This window comes from Myodes glareolus, chromosome 1 (assembly GCF_982192425.1).
Source record: "Myodes glareolus chromosome 1, mMyoGla1.1, whole genome shotgun sequence".
NCBI classification, from domain to species: Eukaryota; Metazoa; Chordata; class Mammalia; order Rodentia; family Cricetidae; genus Myodes; species Myodes glareolus.
Genome location: NC_142026.1, coordinates 71,920,564 through 71,941,731, shown reverse-complemented (window position 1 = coordinate 71,941,731; position 21,168 = coordinate 71,920,564). Strand labels below are relative to the sequence as shown.

Here is a 21,168-nt window from a genome sequence, read left to right as displayed (position 1 = left end):
GTAAGACAGTTTTGAAAATTTTCCTGCCTCTGAAAATGGTCTGAAAGTTATGCTAGGCCTTAGCCAAAGTTGGTTACTTCAATGTTGCAAAATGAGACTTTGGGTGACTGCTGAAGGTAGCTAATTGTCTCTGTCAAATATTGCTCACTTTGGAAGCTACTTGATTGTACTTCCTGCCTGCTCAAATAATATTATATCCCTTCTTAGGCCTTCAATGTGGTTGAAGATTAGATAGTCATAGTTACTGTACTCTTATGATCTAGTCAAGCCATTTCCTATGCAAGACTTAGACTCCATAGGATAGAATGTTTATTAAAACATTTACCATATGTTCTTTGCTTAATATTGTTTATGCTGGTTGTAATTCTAATTATAATTGATATTTGTTCCTAGTATATATAGTTTTGTATTAGGTTTAAAAATCTCTTATTTTTAAACAAATGGGGGAGATGCTATGGGAGAACATTCTGCTCCTTCAGCCAATAGCCTTTAAGATATCAGCCCACATGGGTGTGGCCTCTTATACTTTAAAAGCAGTGGTAAACATGAGCTTATTCTCTTGCTTCCGACTCCTGGACTTGTTCCAACTGCTGGACTCTGTTCTCTGCAGAGGAATGTTGTCTAGGACAGTGATCTGTAAGCTTTCCACTTAAATAAATAATCCTTTTATTATTCATAATTTTGAACTGGCGTGGGATTGTTTTGTGACTTACATAATCAGATATTGATCTATTGGATTATTTTGTTAGTTACTTAAAGCTCTGCTTGTATTGCTCATGTTCCAAAATGATTTCAAGTGGAACAAAATTACCTGGAAATGTGGGTGAAAAAAATATGGGCCATTTCCCTGAATGACCTGTGACCATCATACATCTCTTGTGAAATCTTGCTTGCTTGACTGCTCCAGCTTGTGGTTATAGAGTATAAGAAGGGAAAGAAAACTGGACTTGGGGCCAAAGCCTTTCAGGGATCATCCTGGCTTCAGTCCACCAGGGATTCTCCTCTGTTCCACCCCTTTTGCTGGTGGAGTGCCCCAACACCGCTTTGTCAAATTTAATTCTGTCAAAATCCCAGCCGTATCAATTTCTACACTTGTGTAAGTTCTGTTCTTCCGGCATCTCCAGAGGACTGTGCATTGCCCTTTGCTCTGCATTGTCAGGTGGGCTCTTAGCAGCCTCCTCTGGACCATACACAGGCCACTTACAGGCAACACTTGGGTGAGTGCAGTGACGTGGGATGCCTCACTGAAGCCCACGGCTGTGTCAAGATGACTGATAGTACCTTCTTGTTCAAGGGGATTCCAATGCTGACTGATTTCATTAGTGAGGAATCTCTGTTGTTTGTTCAGATTTTTTTGGTGAAAGATGATGATGTCATCATAGTGAGTTACCCTAGATCAGGTAAGAAAAGTGTGTGTGTGTGTGTGTGTGTGTGTGTGTGTGTGTGTAACTTGGGGTGTCTTAGGGGTTAATCTATATCTTAGTTACTATTCTCTTGATGTAAATGGACATCATGGCTAAGATAACTAATAAAGGAAGATATTTATTTGGGGTCTCACTTACAGTTTCAAGGGATTAGCACATAATCATCATGGTAGATGCCATTGTGGCCAACCAGCAGCCATGGTACTGTAGCAGAAGTTAAGAACTCACATCTGATTCACAAATTTCAGGGAATGGGGAAGATTAGCCTTGGGAGGACTTTTGAAATCTCAAAGCCCATCTCCAATGATACACTTCCTCCAACAAGGCCCACATGTCCTCCAGCAAGACCATGCTTCCTAATTCATGCCATATAGGTCCACTAACTAGAGATCAAGAATTCAAACATAGGAGCCTGTGGGGGCCATTCTCATCCTAATTATCACAATCTGTATACTTTTTACCATTCTGGTTGCACAATTTTATATTTCTTCCAAAAATGTTTATAAAATTTTCAACAAATTCAGTTCTCTAAACCCAATCCATTTGGTTTGTTAGGAGACATTAATACGGATGATTGATTAGAATATTAGTCTAAGTGAGTTATATGTTTAAAATTATGAAATAATAAAAGCCAAAACCATATAGCTTAAAACAAATATTGACTATTTGTGACCAACTTAACCCTTGGCCTGCCTCCCCTGTCCACAGGTTAGGGAGTGGAGCTGAAAATCCCAGTCCTCTAGCTCTGCTGTAGAGATTCAGGTTACCAGCTTACATCCCTGTAGTAATAAGGAACGGCGGGCTGCGTTCCTGAAGCCCAGCTAGCTTTACCCGAAATAATTACATAGAAACTGTATTTATTTAAATACTGCCTGGCCCATTAGTTATAACCTCTTGTTGGCTAGCTCTTACATATTGATTTAACCCATTTCTATTGATGTGTGTTGCCACTTGACTGTGGCTTACCAGGACAAGTCTAACCGGGGTCCATCTCGGAGAGGAGAGCTATGGCATCTGTCTCATTGTCTTCTTCCCTGCCTACCTATGTTTTGACCTATCAGGTCAGGCAGTTTTCTTTATTAATTAACCAATGAAAACTGCTTGGTATTGGCACAAAAACAGAGTTGTTAACCAATGGAATAGAATTAAAGACCCAGACAGTAATCCACAAACCTATGAACACCTGATTTTCAACAAAGGAGCTAAAATTATGCAATGGAACAAAGAAAGCATCTTTAACAAATGGTGCTGGCATGTCTGGATGTCAACCTGTAAAAGAATGAAAATAGATCCATATCCATCACCATGCCCAAAACTCAAGTCCAAATTGATTAAAGACCTCAATTTTAATCTGACCATGTTGAACCTGATAGAAAAGAAAGTGGGAAGTAGTCTACAACACATGGGCACTGGAGACCACTTCCTAGGTAGACCTCTTTTAAAGGAGCTTTGGTGACCTTGCTCACTGCCAGCAAATAGAGCGCCCCCTCCAAAAAAGCCCATTTCTAAGAAGGCATGCTTAACTCTGTTCTTTTGTGTCCTGAATTCCTTTTCAAGTTTTTTCAGGTTTTATGTGGATGTAGTCAACCCCATGTTGGTGTGCCAATTTGTAGTCAGAGGCTGCTTGTTCATTCCTGGCTGCCCAGACCCAAATAATCACACTGAAACCCTATTAATGACAACACGGTTTGGCCAATGGTTCTAGTGTATTCCTATCTGGCCCTTACATCTTTTTTTCTCTTTTTTATTACTTTAAATATAATACCAATCAAAGTTCCCACTTCCTCCCTTCCTCTCACTTTCCTCCTGCTTCCCCACACACCCTTCTCTTCTCCTCCTTCCAATCCTAAGACAGGACAAAGTACCCTGCCCTGTGGGAAGTTCAAGGCCCTCTCTGCTACATCCAGCCTTAGGAAGGTACACGTCCAAAAAGAATAGGATCCCAAAAATCCAGAATGTGCAATAGAGACAAATCCCAGTGCCATTGTCATTGGCCCCTCAGTCTGCCCCAACTGTCAATCACATTCAGAGGGTCCAGTTTGATCCTATTCTCATTCATTCCCAGTTCAGCTGGAGTTAGTGAGCTCCCATTACCTCAGGCACACTGTCTCAGTGGACAAACCCCTTGTGGTTCTGATTTTCTTGCTCATATTCTCTGTCCTTCCATTCTTCAACTGGACCTTGGGAGCATGGTGGTTTCTCAGAAAATTGGGAGTCAATCTACCTCAGTATCCAGCAATATCACTCTTGGGAATTTACTCAAAAGATGCCGAATTGTACTACAAAAGCATTTGTTCAACTATGTTCATAGAAGAATTAATTGTAATACCTCTTATTTCTTAATTTAACCTATTTCTATTAATCTGTATATCCCCACGTGGTTGTGACTTACTGGTAAGATTCTGCCCAGCATCTGTCATCCAGTGTCTGTCTCCTGCAGCTGCTACATGGCTTCTCTATGACTCCATCTACTCTCTCTTTACATCTCTGTTTGGATATTCCACCTTGCTATATTCTGCACTGGCATCTGCCCAAAGTAGCTTCTTTATTAACCAATGGTAATTCACAGTATACAAAGGGGACTCCTACATCAGAAAAGGCAGATATATTTAAAATGATACCAAATTGTGCAATGTCTACATTACATTCTGCCACAGTATTCATGCATTCTTTAATATGTCAGTTAAATTTGATGCGAGTGGAGAAAATAAGAACTAATGTGAGGCAGGGCTGGAGAGATGGCTACTCCATTAAGAGTGGCTGCTCTTGCAGAGACCTGGGATCAGTGACTACATATGGTGGCTCATAACCATCTGTAACTCTGATGCAAGTTTTTACTTTGGAAAGCAAGGCAGGAACTCAAACAGGGTAGGAACCTGGAGGCAGGAACTGAAACAGAAGCCACTGAGGGATGCTGTTTATTGACTTTCTCCTCTTGGCTTACTCAGCCTGCTTTTCTCTCTTATACATTCTATGACTCCTTGACTAGGGTTGAACTGTCCATAGTTGGCTGGTCTCTACTTCTACATTATTAATCAAAACTGTATTCATAGGTTTCCCTATAGAGCAGTTTGATGGTGGCATTTTCTTAATTGCAGTTTTCTTTTCCCAGGTGACTCTAGCTTATGTCAAGTCAACAAAAGCAGACAAGCAAGCAAGCAAGCAAGCAAACATATAAATAGCCAGCAATGGTGCTAGTGGTTAAAAGTGCAAGGCATAATAAAACAAAGGCAAAAGGAAACTAGAGAGGGGTAAAACTGTGGGTGAAAAGATTTAAACAGGGATGTGGATGTGAGGATTAGGGATAAGAGGGGAGATGGGAATAGAGGAATGGAGGAAGGATCAACCAGAATTAAAAAGTATAATGAAGCCATGTGGTTTGTATCCCAACAGAAAACAGAGAAAGGGAAACATAAGAATAAAGCCAAATAAAAATACCTTCATCATTCAACATATGAAACATTTTTCTTACTATGTTATTGTAACACAAGATTTGATTGTTTCCCATTGTCGCACAACCAGGAACACACTGAATGATTGAGATAGTCAGTCTGATAGTCTCCAAAGGGGACCCTACTTGGGTCCAAACTGTCAAAAGTTATGCCAGGTGTCCAGGGCTCGAATCTAATGATTGACAGAAACTATTGCTGGACCAGGACGGACCACGTCTCATGGCTACACACCTGTCCATACAACTGTTTCCCAAGTCTTACTTCACATCCAAGGCTAAGGTGAGTGGATGCTGGTCTCTGTGATGAAACCTTAGGAGGACCCTCTTTCATTTGATAAACTGGCACACTCAAGGGCATGTCCATATCCATGGTCTGTGTGCCCTTCTCAATACTCACATGTATGGAAACATAGCTGAACCCAGTGCTTCATTAACTGGGCAATGAATGATTAATGTTGAAGAATGCTTGTTAACTCAGGAGTCAGCTTTCAGCTTTGCTTTTTTTCTTTTCCTTTTCCATGTGTGTATATGTGGTGTGCACGTGTGTACATGTTGTGTGCAATGTGTGTATATGCGGTATGCATGTGTGTGGGCAAAGGAATGTGGAGTGCACATGCACTTGTGGATGGGTTCATGTGGAGGTCCAAGGTTGATGTGTGAAATCATTCTCAATCACTCTTATACCTTATTCTTTCAAAATCTTTGTTTTCTCTGTTTCTCTCTGTCTCTTTCATCTCTCTCTCTCTCTCTCTCTCTCTCTCTCTCTCTGTGTCTGTCTGTCTGTCTGTCTGTCTCTCTCTCTCTCTCTTTCTCTGTGTGTGTGTGTGTGTGTGTTCAGGTGCCATGGCTCACTTTCTTTTTTTTTCTTTTTAAAAATTTATTAGAATTTTTAAAAATACCAATCTATTTTTGCCTGGCAATCTTGTATACTTCCAATATCCAGGAGGATACATGTTTTTCTTTGAGTTCACCTTCCTATTTAGCCTGTCTAGGATCATGAATTATAGGCTCAATGACCTTTATTTATGGTTAGAATCCACTAATGAGTGAGTTCATACCATATTCATCTTTTTTTGGGTCTAGGTTACCTCACTCAGAATAGTGTTTTCTTTTTCTATCCATTTGCATGCAAAATTCAAGATGTCATTGTTTTTTACCGCTGAGTAGTACTCTAATGCGCATTTATTCCACACTGTTTTTATACATTCTTAAATTGAGGGGCATCTAGGTTGTTTCCAGGTTCTGACTATTACAAATAATGCTGCTCTGCTCCCAAAGTCCATATGAGGAGCAGAAGGAGAGAGAACATGAGCAAGGAAGTCAGGACTGCGAGGGATGCGCCCACCCACTGTGATGGTGGGACTGATTTAATGGGAGCTCACCAAGGCCAGCTGGACTGGGACTGATGGAGCATGTGATCAAACCAGACTCTCTGAATGTGGCTGACAAGGAGGGTTGACTGAGGAGCCAAGGACAATGGCACTGGATTTTGATTCTATTGCGTGTACTGGCTTTGTGGGAGCCTAGTCTGTTTGGATGCTCACATCCTTCCTAGACCTGAATGGAGGGGGGAGGACCTTTGACTTCCCACAGGGCAGGGAATGCTGACCGCTCTTTGGACTGGTGACAGAGGGAGAGGGGGAAAAGGGGAGGAGGAGGAAAATGTGAGGAGGGGAGGAGGTGAAAAATTTTAATAATAATAATAATAATATAAATATAAATACCTAAGATCCCAGCTTCCATCCAGAGGGCCATCGGAGGGGTGAGTGTGAGTCGGGCCCATGGCAGGGGCCCGGCGAGGAGGAGCTAGGACTTTCCCTGACCCCATAGACTCCCAGGTCAGCCTGCTCTGCTGGCTCCACCCTGCTAGCGCCTCCGCCAGCCATCCCAGCTTCCATCCAGAGGGCCATTGGAGGGGTGAGTGTGATTCGGGCCTACGGCAGGGGCCCGGCGAGGAGGAGCTAGGACTTTCCCTGACCCCATAGACTCCCAGGTCAGCCTGCTCTGCTGGCTCCACCCTGCTAGCACTTCCGCCAGCCATCCCAGCTTCCATCCAGAGGGCCATCAGAGGGGTGAGTTTGCTTCTTGCCTGCGGCAGGGGCCCGGTGAGGAGGAGCTAGGACTTTCCCCGACCCCATAGGCTCCCAGGCCAGCCTGCACTGCTGGCTCCACCCTGCTAGCGTCCCCGCCAGCTATCCCAGCTTCCATCCAGAGGGCCATCGGAGGGGTGAGTTTGCTTCTTGCCTGCGGCAGGGGCCCTGCGAAGAGGAGCTCGGTCTTTCCCCGACCCCATAGACTCCCAGGTCAGCCTGCTCTGCTGGCTCTACCCTGCTAGTGCCCCCACCAGCCATCCCAGCCTCCAGCCAGTGGGCCATCGGAGGGGTGAGTTTGCTTCAGGCCAGCGGCAGGGGCCCGGTGGACTTTCCCCGACCCCATAGACTCCCAGGTCAACCTGCAGTGCTGGTTCCACCCTGCTAAGCTCTCCCGCCTGCCATCCCAGCTTCCATCCAGGTACAAATTTCTATATTTCTCCCCTCCCACTGGGGCCATAAAATTTCCCCAGCTCAGTTGCCTTGCACACTGGGCCTGCTCTGTAGGCACATCCCGGAAAGAGGGAGTGCCTGTGCTTCAATAGCCTGCCTGAGGAAAGGTAGGCATTCTATCAGTGAACTCCATGCCCAACAAGGGAACCTGACCCGCTACCAGAAGTTCCAATAGAGAGCATTTGAACGAAGAGATGGGCAGACGCCAAGGCAAGACCTCCTCCAACAATCTGAAAAACAACATGAAAACACCAGATCCCAACGACCCTACAACAGAAGGATTTGAACACTCTAACCCAGATGAAGTGGAAAAAAGTGCCATTATGAAAGCAATAGAGTCCCTTAAACAGGATATGAATAACTCCCTTAAGGAAGTGGTCGAGAAGTATAACAAAAAGTTTGAAGAAATGAGTATAGAAATGGATGAGAAATATAACAAAAAGTTTGAAGAATTAAGTAAATCCGTGAATGATACCCTGAGAAACCAAGAAAAAAACAATCAAACAAGTAAAGGAAACAGTCCAAGAATTGAAAACTGAAATGGAGGCAATGAAGAAAACACAAAACGAGATCCGGCTGGATATGGAAAACCTAGGTAACCGAGTGGAGACTACAGAATCAAGCATAACCAATAGAATACAAGAGATAGAAGAATGAATCTCAGATTCTGAAGATACCATAGAGAAAATAAATGCTCTGGTCAAAGAAAACAGCAAATTCAACAAATTCTCTTCACAAAACATTCAGGAAATCTGGGACACAATAAAAAACCAAATCTAAGAATAATAGGGATTGAAGAAGGAGAAGAACTGCAGAGCAAAGGCCCAGAAAATATATTTAACAAAATTATAGAAGAAAACTTTCCCAATCTAAAGAACGATATTCCTATGAAGGTTCAAGAAGCATACAGAACGCCGAATAGACTGGATCAAAAAAAAACCGTCCCCTCGCCATATAATAATCAAAACACAAAACATCCAGATTAAAGAAAGAATATTAAGAGCTGCAAAGGAAAAAGGTCAAGTGACTTATAAAGGTAAACCTATCAGGCTTACACCAGACTTCTCTATGGAAACCATGAAAGCCAGAAGATCCTGGATAGAGGTACTGCAGAAACTAAGAGACCATGGATGCAAACCCAGACTACTATACCCAGCCAAGCTATCATTCACTATCAACGGAGAAAACAAAATATTCCAGGATAAAAATAAATTTAAACAATTCGTAGCCACAAATCCATCCCTACAGAAAGTAATAGAAGGAAAATCGCAACCCAAGGAATCCAACATTGCCATCACTGCCTACAATAACCCAGACATCTAGCGACCCTTCACAAGCACAACTCAAAGAAGAGAAACACACAAACCCTACTACACACACACACACACACACACAAATAATAAAAGGAATCAACAACCACTGGTCATTAATATCACTTAATATTAATGGACTCAACTCACCTATAAAAAGGCACAGACTTAGAGACTGGATAAGAAAACAGGATCCAACATTCTGCTGTTTACAAGAAACACACCTCAACCACAGATATAGACATCTACTCAGAGTAAAGGGTTGGGAAAAGGTTTACCAAGCAAACGGACCTAAGAAACAAGCTGGTGTGGCCATTCTAATATCTAACAAAATTGACTTCAAACTAAAATCAATCAGAAGAGATGGAGATGGACATTTCATACTCTTAACAGGAACAATTAATCAGGAGAAAGTCTCAATCCTGAATATCTATGCCCCTAATATAAAAGCACCCACTTATGTAAAAGAAAAAACTTTTAGAACTCAAGGCATTTATCAAACCACACACACTAATAGAAGGAGACTTCAACACACCTCTCTCACCAATGGACAGATCAATCAAACAGAAACTCAACAGAGAAATAAGAGAATTGCTAGAGGTAATGAATCAAATGGACTTAACAGATATCTATAGAATATTCTACCCAAAAAGGAAAGAATATACCTTCTTCTCTGCAGCTCATGGAACCTTCTCGAAAATTGACCACATACTCGGTAACAAAGCAAACTTACACAGATACAAAAAATATTAGTAATCACCTGTGTCTTGTCAGATCACCACGGAATAAAGTTAGAACTCAATAACAATTCGAATTCCAGAAAGCCTACAAATGTGTGGAAGTTGAACAGTCAACTACTGAATCATCCTTGGGTAAAGGAAGAAATAAAGAAAGAAATTAAAGTCTTCCTTGAATTTAATGAAAATAAAGACACAACATACTCAAACCTATGGGACACAATGAAAGCAGTTCTAAGAGGAAAGTTCATAGCGCTAAGTGCCCAATTAAAGAAAACGGAGAAAGCATATATTGGAGACTTAACAGCACACCTAAAAGCTCTGGAAAAATAAGAAGCAGACTCTCCCAGGAGGAGTAGAAGATTGGAAATAATCAAACTGAGGGCTGAAATCAACAAAATAGAAACACAGAAAACAATCCAAAAAATCAACGAAACAAAAAGTTGGTTCTTGGAGAAAATCAACAAGATTGACAAACCCCTAGCCAAACTAATCAAACGGCAGAGAGAGAACACTCAAATTAATAAGATCAGAAATGAAAAGGGGGACATAACAACAGACACAGTGGAAATTCAGAGAGTCATTAGATCTTACTACGAGAGTTTATATGCCACAAAGTTGGAAAATGTACAAGAAATGGATTGGTTTTTAGATAAATACCATTTACCAACGTTAAATCAAGAGCAAGTGAACAATCTAAATAGACCTGTTAGTCGCAAAGAATTAGAAGCTGTTATCAAAAATCTCCCCACCAAAAAAAGCCCAGGTCCAGATGGTTTCAATGCAGAATTCTACCAGAACTTCCAGGAAGAGCTAATACCTATACTCCTTAATGTATTTCACAATATAGAAACAGAAGAATCATTACCAAACTCTTTTTATGAAGCTACAGTTACCCTGATATCAAAACCACACAAAGACCCAACCAAGAAAGAGAATTACAGACCAATCTCACTCATGAACATTGACGCCAAAATACTCAATAAAATACTGGCAATCCGAATGCAAGAATACATTAGAAAAATTATCCATTATGATCAAGTTGGCTTCATCCCAGAGATGCAGGGATGGTTCAACATACGCAAATCTATCAATGTAATCCATCATATAAATAAATTGAAAGAAAAAACCATATGATCATTTCATTGGATGCTGAAAAAGCATTTGACAAAATTCAACACCCCTTTATGATAAAGGTGTTGGAGAGATTGGGTATACGAGGATCATACCTAAATATAATAAAAGCAATATATAGTAAGCCGACAGCTAACATCAAATTGAATGGAGAGAAACTCGAAGCCATTCCACTAAAATCAGGAACATGACAAGGCTGTCCACTCTCTCCATACCTCTTCAATATAGTGCTTGAAGTCCTAGCAATAGCAATAAGACAACATAAGGGGATCAAAGGGATTCGAATCGGAAAGGATGAAGTTAAACTTTCGTTATTTGCAGACTTATTTCCAAAGTGGTTGCACAAGTTCGCATTCCCACCAGCAATGGAGGAGTATATCCCTTACTCCACATCCTCTCAAGCATAAGCTGTTATTGGTGTTTTTGATTTTATCCATGCTGACAGGTGTAAGATGGTGTCTCAGAGTTGTTTTGATTTGCATTTCCCTGATGGCTAAGGATGTTGAACATGACCTTAAGTGTCTCTTTGCTATTTGGACTTCTTCTGTTGAGAATTCTCTGTTCAGTTCAGTATCCTATTTTTTTAATTGGGTTATATAGAGTTTTAATGTCTAGTTTCTTGTGTTCTTTATGTATTTTGGAGATCAGACCTTTGTCTGATGCAGGGTTGGTGAAGACCTCTGATTCAGTAGGTTGCCTTTTTTTCTTAATGACAGTGTCCTTTGCTTTACAGAAGCTTGTCAGTTTCATGAGGTCCCATTTATTCATTGTTGCTCTTATTGTATGTGCTACTGGGGTTCTATGTTGGAAATGGTCTCCTGTGTCTATGTGTTGCAGACTACTTTCCACTTTCTATTCTATCAGGTTCAGTGTAGTCAGATTAATACTGGGGTCTTTAATCCATTTGGACTTGAGTATTGTGCATGGTGATAGATATGGATCTATTTTCATTCTTCTACAGGTTGACATCCTGTTATGCCAGCACCATTTGTTAAAGATACTTTCTTTTTTCCATTGTATAGTTTAAGCTCTTTTGTCAAAAATCAGGTGTTCATAGGTGTGTGGAATCTATCTGGGTCTTTGACTTAATTCCATTGGTCAACCTCTCTGCTTTTATGCCTCTATGGCTCACTTTCTGTGTGTGTCCCAGAGATTTATCTTAGCTTATCAGTATTGGTGGCAAGTGCATGAACCTACTGATCAACCCCACCAGTTCCTGCCTTATTCTTCTTGAGGCAGGGTCTCCCAATCAAACACAATTCACTGGCACAACCAGTCTTGGTAACCAGAATTCTCTAGAGAGCACCTGTCCTCACCTTCTGAGGTTAGAATACAGGAAAGTTTTTCACCTACCTGAATATATTAGTCAGGATTCTCTAGAGTCACAGAACTTATGAAATGACTCTCTCCATATATATTAAGGGAATTTATTGGAGCTATTTTTATGCTGCAGTCAAACTAACACAACAATGTCTAGTTATGAATGGAAAGTCCAAGAATCTAGAGTCCCTCGAGGCTGGGTGTCTCAGCTGGTCTTCTGTATATGCTGGGATCCTGAAGAAGCAGGCTCCAATGACAATGAAGAAATGCATGAGCTGGCAAAGAGAGGGTAAGCAGGCAAAGAAGAAGCAAGCTTTCCTTCTTCCACTGTCCTTACATAGGCTTCCGGCAGAAGGTGTGGCCTAGATTAAAGGCCTGTCTGCCGGTGGCCATGTCAGAGGACCAGTAGAGAGCAATTGACTTCAGAGAGCAATTTCCACCCAGACACATAACCCTGATGGATGCATCTTGATAGATCCTTGGCTCCGGAATACTCTTCCTACTTCTGTGTAGCTTGCTAGTCACTACCATCTTTCTCTGGTATTTGTCACAGTGTGAATGGCCATGGGGAGACCACACTGCTGTACTGTTTAATGGAAGCAATGATTTTATACAATAACAATGTTAGTTTCAATAGGATTTTGATTCTGAAGATTTTTGAAAAGTAAAGCAGTACATTATGATAGAGGTTACTTTAGAGAGAAAACTAACATAGGTGAAGGTAGGATAAAATGTTGCCCTGCCTGTGATAAAGCCAAAGGTGCAGAGGACAAATAATAAAGCAAGGAAGAGTCACACGGCTAGAACACACGAGTCTCTACTGAGGAGCCTTATAGTCTGTGGCTTAGGTTAATGAAGGAGAAAAACAACTGAGTCCCAGTAGCCTAGCTAGCTTACATTCCTTAGCCTTGGTGTCTGTCTTGGAACTAGCTCTTGTAGACCAGGCTGACCTTGATCTCACAGAGTTCCACCTGCCTCTGCTTCCTGGAGTGCTGGGAAGGAATTAAAGGTGTGTGCCACCATTACCTCCCTAAATTCCTTTAATCTTAATGGTGGGAATTGTGTGCACAGGGTTCAGAGTTCATTATAGATGAAACAAAGCTTTGAAAACAGCTTAATGTTAGACTATGATGTTTTTCTTAAATAGTTCTCAGGTGAAAAACCCAAGAAGATAATCTGAAGTTTTAGGAAGGTACATAGGTGAGTGAGGAACTCATTAAGCTCAGGGAACCAAAACAAAGCAGCCCAATTATATTAGCTGAGGTACCTTCCTTACAATGATTGGTTGGTGATCAAAGATGATGATTAATACCTTGTGCCTATTTCTGCCCTGTTGATGCACAGGTATGCACCCTGAGATTTTAAAATAGAGCCGACTGATTCCTTTTCATATATAAAAGTTTAGATTTGTGATTTTTCTAAGATTTCTTATCAGATTACTGTTTGACAGAAACAATAAAATATTTGGTCCTTCTTTGTAACCACAATATGTAGCCTGCCAGTAGAAGAACTGGCTGAGAAATAAACCTTGCTTACACTCAGTTAATCTTTAACAAGTTGCTTGGATATGAATTCATGTGGGTTCTTGTTTCTCACCTGCAATATGTAAAATGTTTAATTATGGAAGGGATGTCAAAATATGTTTTTTTACCTGTATTAACTGTAATCATTCACTTGAAAAATGGAATGTAACCACATTGTAAATTTTTATATTGCTGGAAAGATTTTGGTTGAGGTATATAACCTGTAAGGTGAAATGTAAAGTAAGTTAGTAGACAAACATCAAGAATGAGTGAGTTAGAAGGAAAACACCACAGAGACATAAAAGGAAAACATCAAGAATGAGAGAAGAAAAACACCAGGAAAGCGGTACAGGAAGAATACACAAGAGTAAGGAAGACGTCAGAAGGAGACCATCAAGAGTATGTGTGTATCTTTTCTCCTCCCCCCTCAGATAAAAGGTCACAGTAAGACCCTTCGAGTTCTGCACAGTAAGATTGGCCCTCATGGTAGCAGTGTGTTTCTTCTGCCTCAAGATCCAGATCATAGATGTGCCCTCCATTTATGGATTGTAATTCATTCCAGATATAACCAAGCTGACAAGCTTGAATAGCTGTTACATGTGGGTTTCTGATGATTCAAACTCAATCTTCATTTTTTTTTTTGCAGCAAACATTTTTAGGCAGTAGTTCTCAACCTTCCTAATGCTGGGATCCTTTAATACAGTTCCTCATGTTGTGGTGACCCCCAGTCATGAGAATATTTTCATTGATACTTCATTTCTGCAATTTTGCTACTGTTATGAATAATATATACATATACATATATGTATACATGTATTTGCTTGTGTGTGTTCTCTGATGGTCTTAGGGCACCTGAGGTTGAGAACCACTGCATAGCCATTTCTGCAGCCCCTCAACTTTTCTTGCAGCAGTGAACCATGCATGCCTGTGGCAGCTAATTAAATTCCCCAGATGAAAGAACAACTTAGCATCCTTTATCTCTGAGTTAAGGAAATGGTGGAAGAGAAGGAAACATAACATTGAGAGAATTATGGATGTAGGGAAAGGATGCAGGTCATCCTCAGTCCTCCACATGTGTGCTGTGGCTCTGTTTAAAGACTTAAGATGTTTGATTTAGGATGTGTGGAAATATGAATTGATGAAATGAAGACAGACATTTCTAATAAACTTTCTCTCTCTATTTTAGATTATTTATGTCATCAGGAATCCAAAAGATGTTATTACATCTGGTTATTATATAGGAAAACATTTGCCCCCTTTGAATAATCAATAGACTTTTGAAGAACATCTTCATGCATTTATCCAAGGTGATGGTGAGTGGAACCAGGACCTTCAATTTTATATTTTGAAATCAAGCCAAGATTGGAGATTTGTGTTGCATGTTTAAAAACTAAATCTGTGGATCACATTTGTTTAAAATTTACTTAGTGTGGAAGGAGTGATATTATGAACAAGGAGGTGAAGACCAAGACGGTTCACCCACTGAGACAATGTGCCTGAGCTAATGGGAGCTCACCAACTCCAACTGGACTGAGAATGATCAATTATGGGATCAAATTATTTCCTCTGAATGTGGTTGACAGTTGGGGCATACTGTGAGACTGTGTGGCCAATGACAATGGCACTGGTATTTGTCTCTAATTGCACTTACTGGCTTTTTGGGATCCTATTCTTTTTGATGTATACCTTGTTCAACCTAGATGTATTGGGGAGGGCCTTGGACTTCCCACAAGCCAGGGTGCCTTGCTCTTTCTTATGATTGAAGTGTGGGGAGATCAGGTGTGTGGAGGGAGTGAGAGGGATGGGGAGGAGGGGAGGAAGTGTGAATTTGGATTGGTATTTTTAAAGTAATAAAAAAGACGTTAAAAACAAAAAATAATAAAATCTATTCAGTGTGGGACTAGAAAGATGGTTTAGCTGTCAAGAATGTGTGTTGCTTCTGTAGATGTCCAAATTTGGGTACCAGTATCCATATCAGATTGCTCTCAACTGCTTGTAACTCCAGTTCCAGGGGTCTAGCGCCCTCTTCTGGCATCCCCCAGAACTGCACTCATGTATGCACATAACCACACACAGATATACATATAAATTTAAAACAACAAAATAAATGCTTCAAAATTTTACACTTTATAATGTCAAAAGTTCTATAGACAGCCATCTATAATCTGATTTTCATTTAATACACTTTTAACTTAGAAAATCGATTCTTGTATGATATAACATGTAGGCATGAATGATCATCTATCTTTTATTTTTATATTTTTCAATTTATGGTTTTCAGAAATTATATTCATTCATCTGATGTGTATGCATATGGGGTTACACACACATGACATAGTACATGTGTTGATGTCTGAAAGAATATGTGGAAGTAAGTTGTCTCCTTCAACCATGTGGATTTCAGGGATCAAAATCACATCATCAGGTTTGAGGTCAAATGCTTGTACCCACTGAGCCATTTCATCAGTTCTTGCTGTTTTATTTATGAAGTATTATTTAATAAACATATGATTACTTCATAAAGCTCTTACAGGAATTTGTATTTTATCCTGCTGTTTTAAACACTTTTCTAGACAAAGTTCAAAGAAGCAGGGCTGGAGAAGTGGTTAAGTGGTTTAGTCTTCTTTCAGCTTTTTCAGAGGACCCAGGTTCAGTTCCCAGCACCCATGTGATGGTTTACAACCACTTGCAATTCTACTTTCAAGAGATCCTATGCCCTCTTCTTGTCTTTGAGAACACTGCACCATGTAGTGCACACACATACATTCATACCACCAAACACTCATACACATGAAATCAGGTTTAAAAAATTCTTTTTTTAAAAAATGTAGATAGCAAGCATGCATAGTTCTTTCCCTCTAAGAAACACATGTCTTCGCCAATGTCATAATTGTATTATAGACCTCTGCAGGTAGAAATTTGACGTCCCTTACATTGCTCAAAGTAAACACCATCTACCATTCAGGGACAAGCATCGATATCCATGAGGTATAAAATTTCAGTTGTTGTTTCCTTTTCTTCCCCCTCTCTGTAGTGGCTTTCGGATCCTGGTTTGATCACACCATTGGATGGCTAACAAGGTGAGATACAGCGAACTTCCTCCTCATATCCTATGAGGAGCTACAGAGGATAATTCTCTTACACTGTTCTCCCACATTCCCATTTCTGCCTTTCTTCCTTTTCTCTCTTTTCTGAGGGGTAACCAATCAGGTAAGTGAGTGGGTGACCATCACAGTCAGCATCTGCTGTCAACTTGACACAGCTGGGTGAGGGACGATCAATGAAGACACTGCCTCTAATGGATGTCTGTGGGAGAATTTTCTCGGTTAATGGTTAATGTAGGGCGCCTACTCACTCTGGGGATGATGTCCATGGGCGGGTGGGCTTGAGATGTCTAAGAAAGACAGATGAGTGGCCTTAGGGAGAAGTCAGTGAGCAGCGCTCCTCTGTGGTCTCTGCTTCAGTTCCTGCCTCTAGCTCCTGCCCTGGCTTCCCTCAGTGATGCTCAAAACCTGTCAGTTGAATAAAAACCCCAGATTGTTATTGGTCAGTATTTTATCACAGCAACAGAGAATCAAACTAACTCAGGGAAGGTGTGTAAAAACCAGCCTTTCATTGCCTACATAACCTCAGAAAGTTTTAACCCACCCCGAGACTCATTGTCCTCCTGAAACTGCATAAGCAGCAGTACTCAGCTAACACAGAAAATGACAAATATCTGGAGTAGGGAAGGTCATGCTATGTGTGGTTGGTAAGAGTTAGCCATGTCTTATTAAAGACATGTGCCTTGTTGAAACATTCCTTAAGTTCTAAGGTAAGACACAGATGGCTTTTGTTGAGAATACCAGTCTGGCACATGTTCTGAGTTCAAGCTCAGCATCCTTAGCACACGGAAGTTGTCACAGTGAATCCCACACTGGTAACCTGACCACATCAACACATTTGATGTAGGCACTTCGACAACTTCACACTGGAGTCCAGGGACAACCAAAGAGGCTATTGAACGTAAAACTTAGGGCCAGAACCTTCCATATAGACTTTCAGAGAATGTTCTAGGCTCGAGTTCTACATCAGAACTAAGGACTGGCGAACAGGAATCTCATCATTGCAAACTTTATATTATATGCAGCAATTTCAATTCTCCAAAAAGTAGTGATTTTTCATATAACTATCTCTTTTTCAAATGCACTTGTATTGGCTGATTTAATCTAGGTGACCGTTGAAATTTCGATTTCTTTCTGTGGTATTCAGTGTTTTTAGCAAGTGCCTGTTCATTTACCACCTCCAGTTTTCAACGAAATTTAGGTCCAATTGAATTAATGAGCCTTGTTTTTTCCATTAGAATTTGCCAGTGGAAAGCTGGTAGCCTGGAGTAATGATGAGCGTAATGGGGGGAGCAGAAAAAAATGACTTGTATGTTTCTATGAAATCTAGATGAGCTGTGTGTGGGGCACACAGGTGCAGGGGAGGAGGAGGAGGAGGGGTGAGATGGAGAGCAAAGCATGATGGGTGATGAAGTGAATATGAGTTCACTACAATGGTACACATGTATAAAAGTGGCATCTTGAAATTCTACATTTTATATACTTAGAACTGATTTCTGTTTTGAAAAGGAAAAGCTAGGGGCTTGAGGTTGGCTCAGCAGTACAGAGAATTTGCTGCTCTTCCAGAGGTCTGAGTTTGACTCCCAAACCCATAGCAGTTAGCTCACAACTGCTTCTAACAATAGCTTCAGGGGAATCTGATACCCTCTTCTGGCCTCCATCAACACCTACACACACACACACACACACACACACACACACACACACACACACACCATATTTCCCGAGTTCATGACTGGCAGGTAGACTTGACAAAGGAATGGGTTTTCTTTTCATGACTCCTTCATCCCTTCACAATGTAAGACAGGTTATGAATATTGGTGGGGCTGGAGCATTGGCTCAGTGTTTAAGAGTATATGCTGATTTTTTTATTTATTAAAAATTTCCACATGATGGCTCCCAGTCACCTTCAGCGCCAACTCAAAGGGATCGACCATCATTATCTGTCCTCCGTAGGCACTGTCTGTACATGCTTTATATATATATCATAATATACTATAAGTTTATACATATAATTATTATAAACTTAAAATTTCATAGTGTAGTATATATTATTATGCAGTATACACATAATATATAACTTAAAAACAAAATACAAACATATACTATAAATTTATAAATATGTATTTATGCATATTAGTATATATTATATAAAAATATACTTATGATGTAGGATGTTGGAAAGAAACTAGCAGGTCACACACTAAGGAAGTGTTCACCTTGATGAGCACTCAAGGGCTCTGTCTCCCTCAGTTCTGGTATCCACCCTCTCCTGATTACTCCATCTCCGTCACTGCTGGTACCCACTCTCTCCTGAACACTCTGTCTTCATCAGTCCTGGTATCCACTCACTCTCTTCTGATCACTCCTTTTCCGCTCACAGGACCTGAGAGGCAACTTTCAAAAAGTGTGTCAATTTCTGGGCAAAGCTCTGAGTCCAGAGCAACTCGATTCTGCTGTCCAAAACTTGTCCTTCTCAGCCGTGAAAGAGAACGCGATGTCCAACAGTATAATGCTAAGAAATCCGGAAGATAACACGGTCCACAATATACCATTGCTGAGAAAGGGTGAGACAGGATAGCGGGTCACAGTTGTACTGTAGAAATGGGTAGGTTTCCAACCCTTGCTAAAGTGTGAGACATGGAAACAGATGTGCTTGGAAGTTAGTATATCCCATCATATTCTCTGAGAACAGTCGCTGGCCACAGTTCCATTACTGAGAGTTCACCCGAGGAATGAGAGATGCCTGTGTCCTGCTGCTGTGCAGTGGATAAGTCTATACAGTTAGACCACTCAGTCACAGTGACATTGTCCAAGTCTGTAAGAAACCAGAAATAGAGTCGCAGTAACAAGACTGTCCAGTTCAGAGGGTGCTATGATTACAACAGACAACCCCTGCAGACATCCGTGTGTCTATAAGACAGAATGTTCATTCATCAGTAATAGAATCTGCTCACACATGCAGCAACTTGGATGGATTCCAGGGGCTTTATGCTGAGCAACAAAAGTCAACAACATAAACCCGCGCACATGATATATCTATGTAACATTCATAAAATAGAAGACAATTGGAGAGGCAGAGAATATGTTGTTGGTGTTCAGGGACCCAGGGTGCTGGGACTTAATCATATGTTTGTGGCAGTGGACTATCTATGCATTTCAGTGGAAGTGGATTTCAAAAAATCCCACGTGGAAAAAAGTGATGTAGAGCACACCACTTTCCTAGAGGAGATCTTTCTGATCATAGCGCTGTGTGAACATTCCCTTTACTAGAATACAACCTTGGTTGGAAAAATAGTTGAAGGACACACTCTTTTCGTGCCAATTTTGTAGCCTGCTACTCTATCACATGGTTGACAGTTTTCCACATGGAGGGGTGAACTGAAGTTCAGTTGTGAGAACTTCCTCAGTTTTCCCTTCACAATTTCAAGACTGGGATTTTCCACGTGACATTTCAAGTGCTCACAGCCACTGACCTCAAATCCCTTTCATGCTCACGTGGTTTTGACAGCAGGTACAGAGCAGGAAGTTGTAGGATGACTCCTTTTGGTCTTGAGAGAGACACCAACTAGATCGATGAGGTCAGGGGGAGACAGGCTTGGCTGTTCACATGCAGTGCTCACTCATTTCCCTGCTGCTTTCCCTTCTGGGTTTGACAGGCACTTGTGGCAACTGGAAGAATGTCTTCACTGTGGCCCAGAGTGAAGCCTTTGACACCGTCTATCAGGAGAAGATGTCGAGGCTCGATCCTGGTCTCTTCTCCTGGTCGGAATACTGCTGACTGATTCCCCGCCCTCTCCCAGAAGGGGCTATCAGTGCAGTACTGGCTGTGCTGGAACTAGCTCTGTAGACAGGCTGGCCTTGAACTCAAAGATCTCCCTGTCTTTGCTTCCTATGCTCTGGGATTAAAGGACTGCATCTCCACGGCCTGGCTGTCTGGTTGGAAGACTGTAAATAAGCTTTCCAAGGACTCTGAGTGTTAGTTACTCATACTTAAAAAAAATCTGTGCTTGTTTTTGTTTTTTTTGCTTCTTTTTTTTGTCATCTGGATACAAGTTAGTCATCTGGGATCAGGAAATCTCAACTGAGAAAACATCTCCATCAGACTGTCCTGTAGGAGCTCCCAGCCCACTCTAGGTGGTGCCGTCCTTGGGGAAGTGACTCCTGGCTGTATGAAATAAAAATCGGTCTGAGCAAGTGACAGGGAGCAAGTCCAGAAGCATCATTCCTCCATGGTCTCTACATCAGTTCCTGCCTCAGTTTCTCAAGATGATGGAGCTGTAAGCCAAATAAACCTGCCTGTCCCTATATTGTTTTTGGTTCGTGTTTTATCGCAGCAATGAAACTAAGATTAGAATTCTGTTCTTTTTTCTTGCCTACTGACTCACATCACACAACTCTGAGCAAAATAAGTTTTTGAAAACATGATGGACTCTATAGCACACATTCCTGTCCCTAGTTTCCAGAACTGAATTGCAGGAAGGCATTCATAATACAACAGCAATGGATCGTCACTGTTAGCCAGCTGCCCGGTGGCTCTGTGGGTGTTGCAGGGGTCTGCACAGAGAAGTGTGTGCTGGCTTGAGCTTTATGTCTCCAGTCCTAAGGAACACACAGTGTCA

General features: G+C 41.2%; 1 protein-coding gene across 10 annotated transcripts in view; it reads left to right on the top strand.

Moving 5' to 3' along the window:
- Window positions 1–20,854, top strand: part of LOC125395479 (sulfotransferase 2A1-like) — a 51,782-nt gene extending 30,928 nt beyond the window's left edge. For 8 of the 10 annotated variants that reach the window (XM_087909370.1, XM_087909366.1, XM_087909362.1 and 5 more), the window contains 4 exons: window positions 14,629–14,755; window positions 16,477–16,522; window positions 18,930–19,113; window positions 20,206–20,854. In XM_087909370.1, coding sequence (XP_087765496.1) covers window positions 16,511–16,522; window positions 18,930–19,113; window positions 20,206–20,327 — 318 coding nt within the window. In that variant the 5' untranslated portion in view covers window positions 14,629–14,755; window positions 16,477–16,510 and the 3' untranslated portion in view covers window positions 20,328–20,854. Of the gene's footprint in view, window positions 1–23; window positions 5,156–8,878; window positions 12,209–14,628; window positions 14,756–16,476; window positions 16,523–18,929; window positions 19,114–20,205 lie in introns of those variants that run through there. The other 2 variants (XR_015738628.1, XR_015738629.1) reach the window with 2 other exon arrangements.
- Window positions 20,855–21,168: the final 314 nt, after the last annotated feature.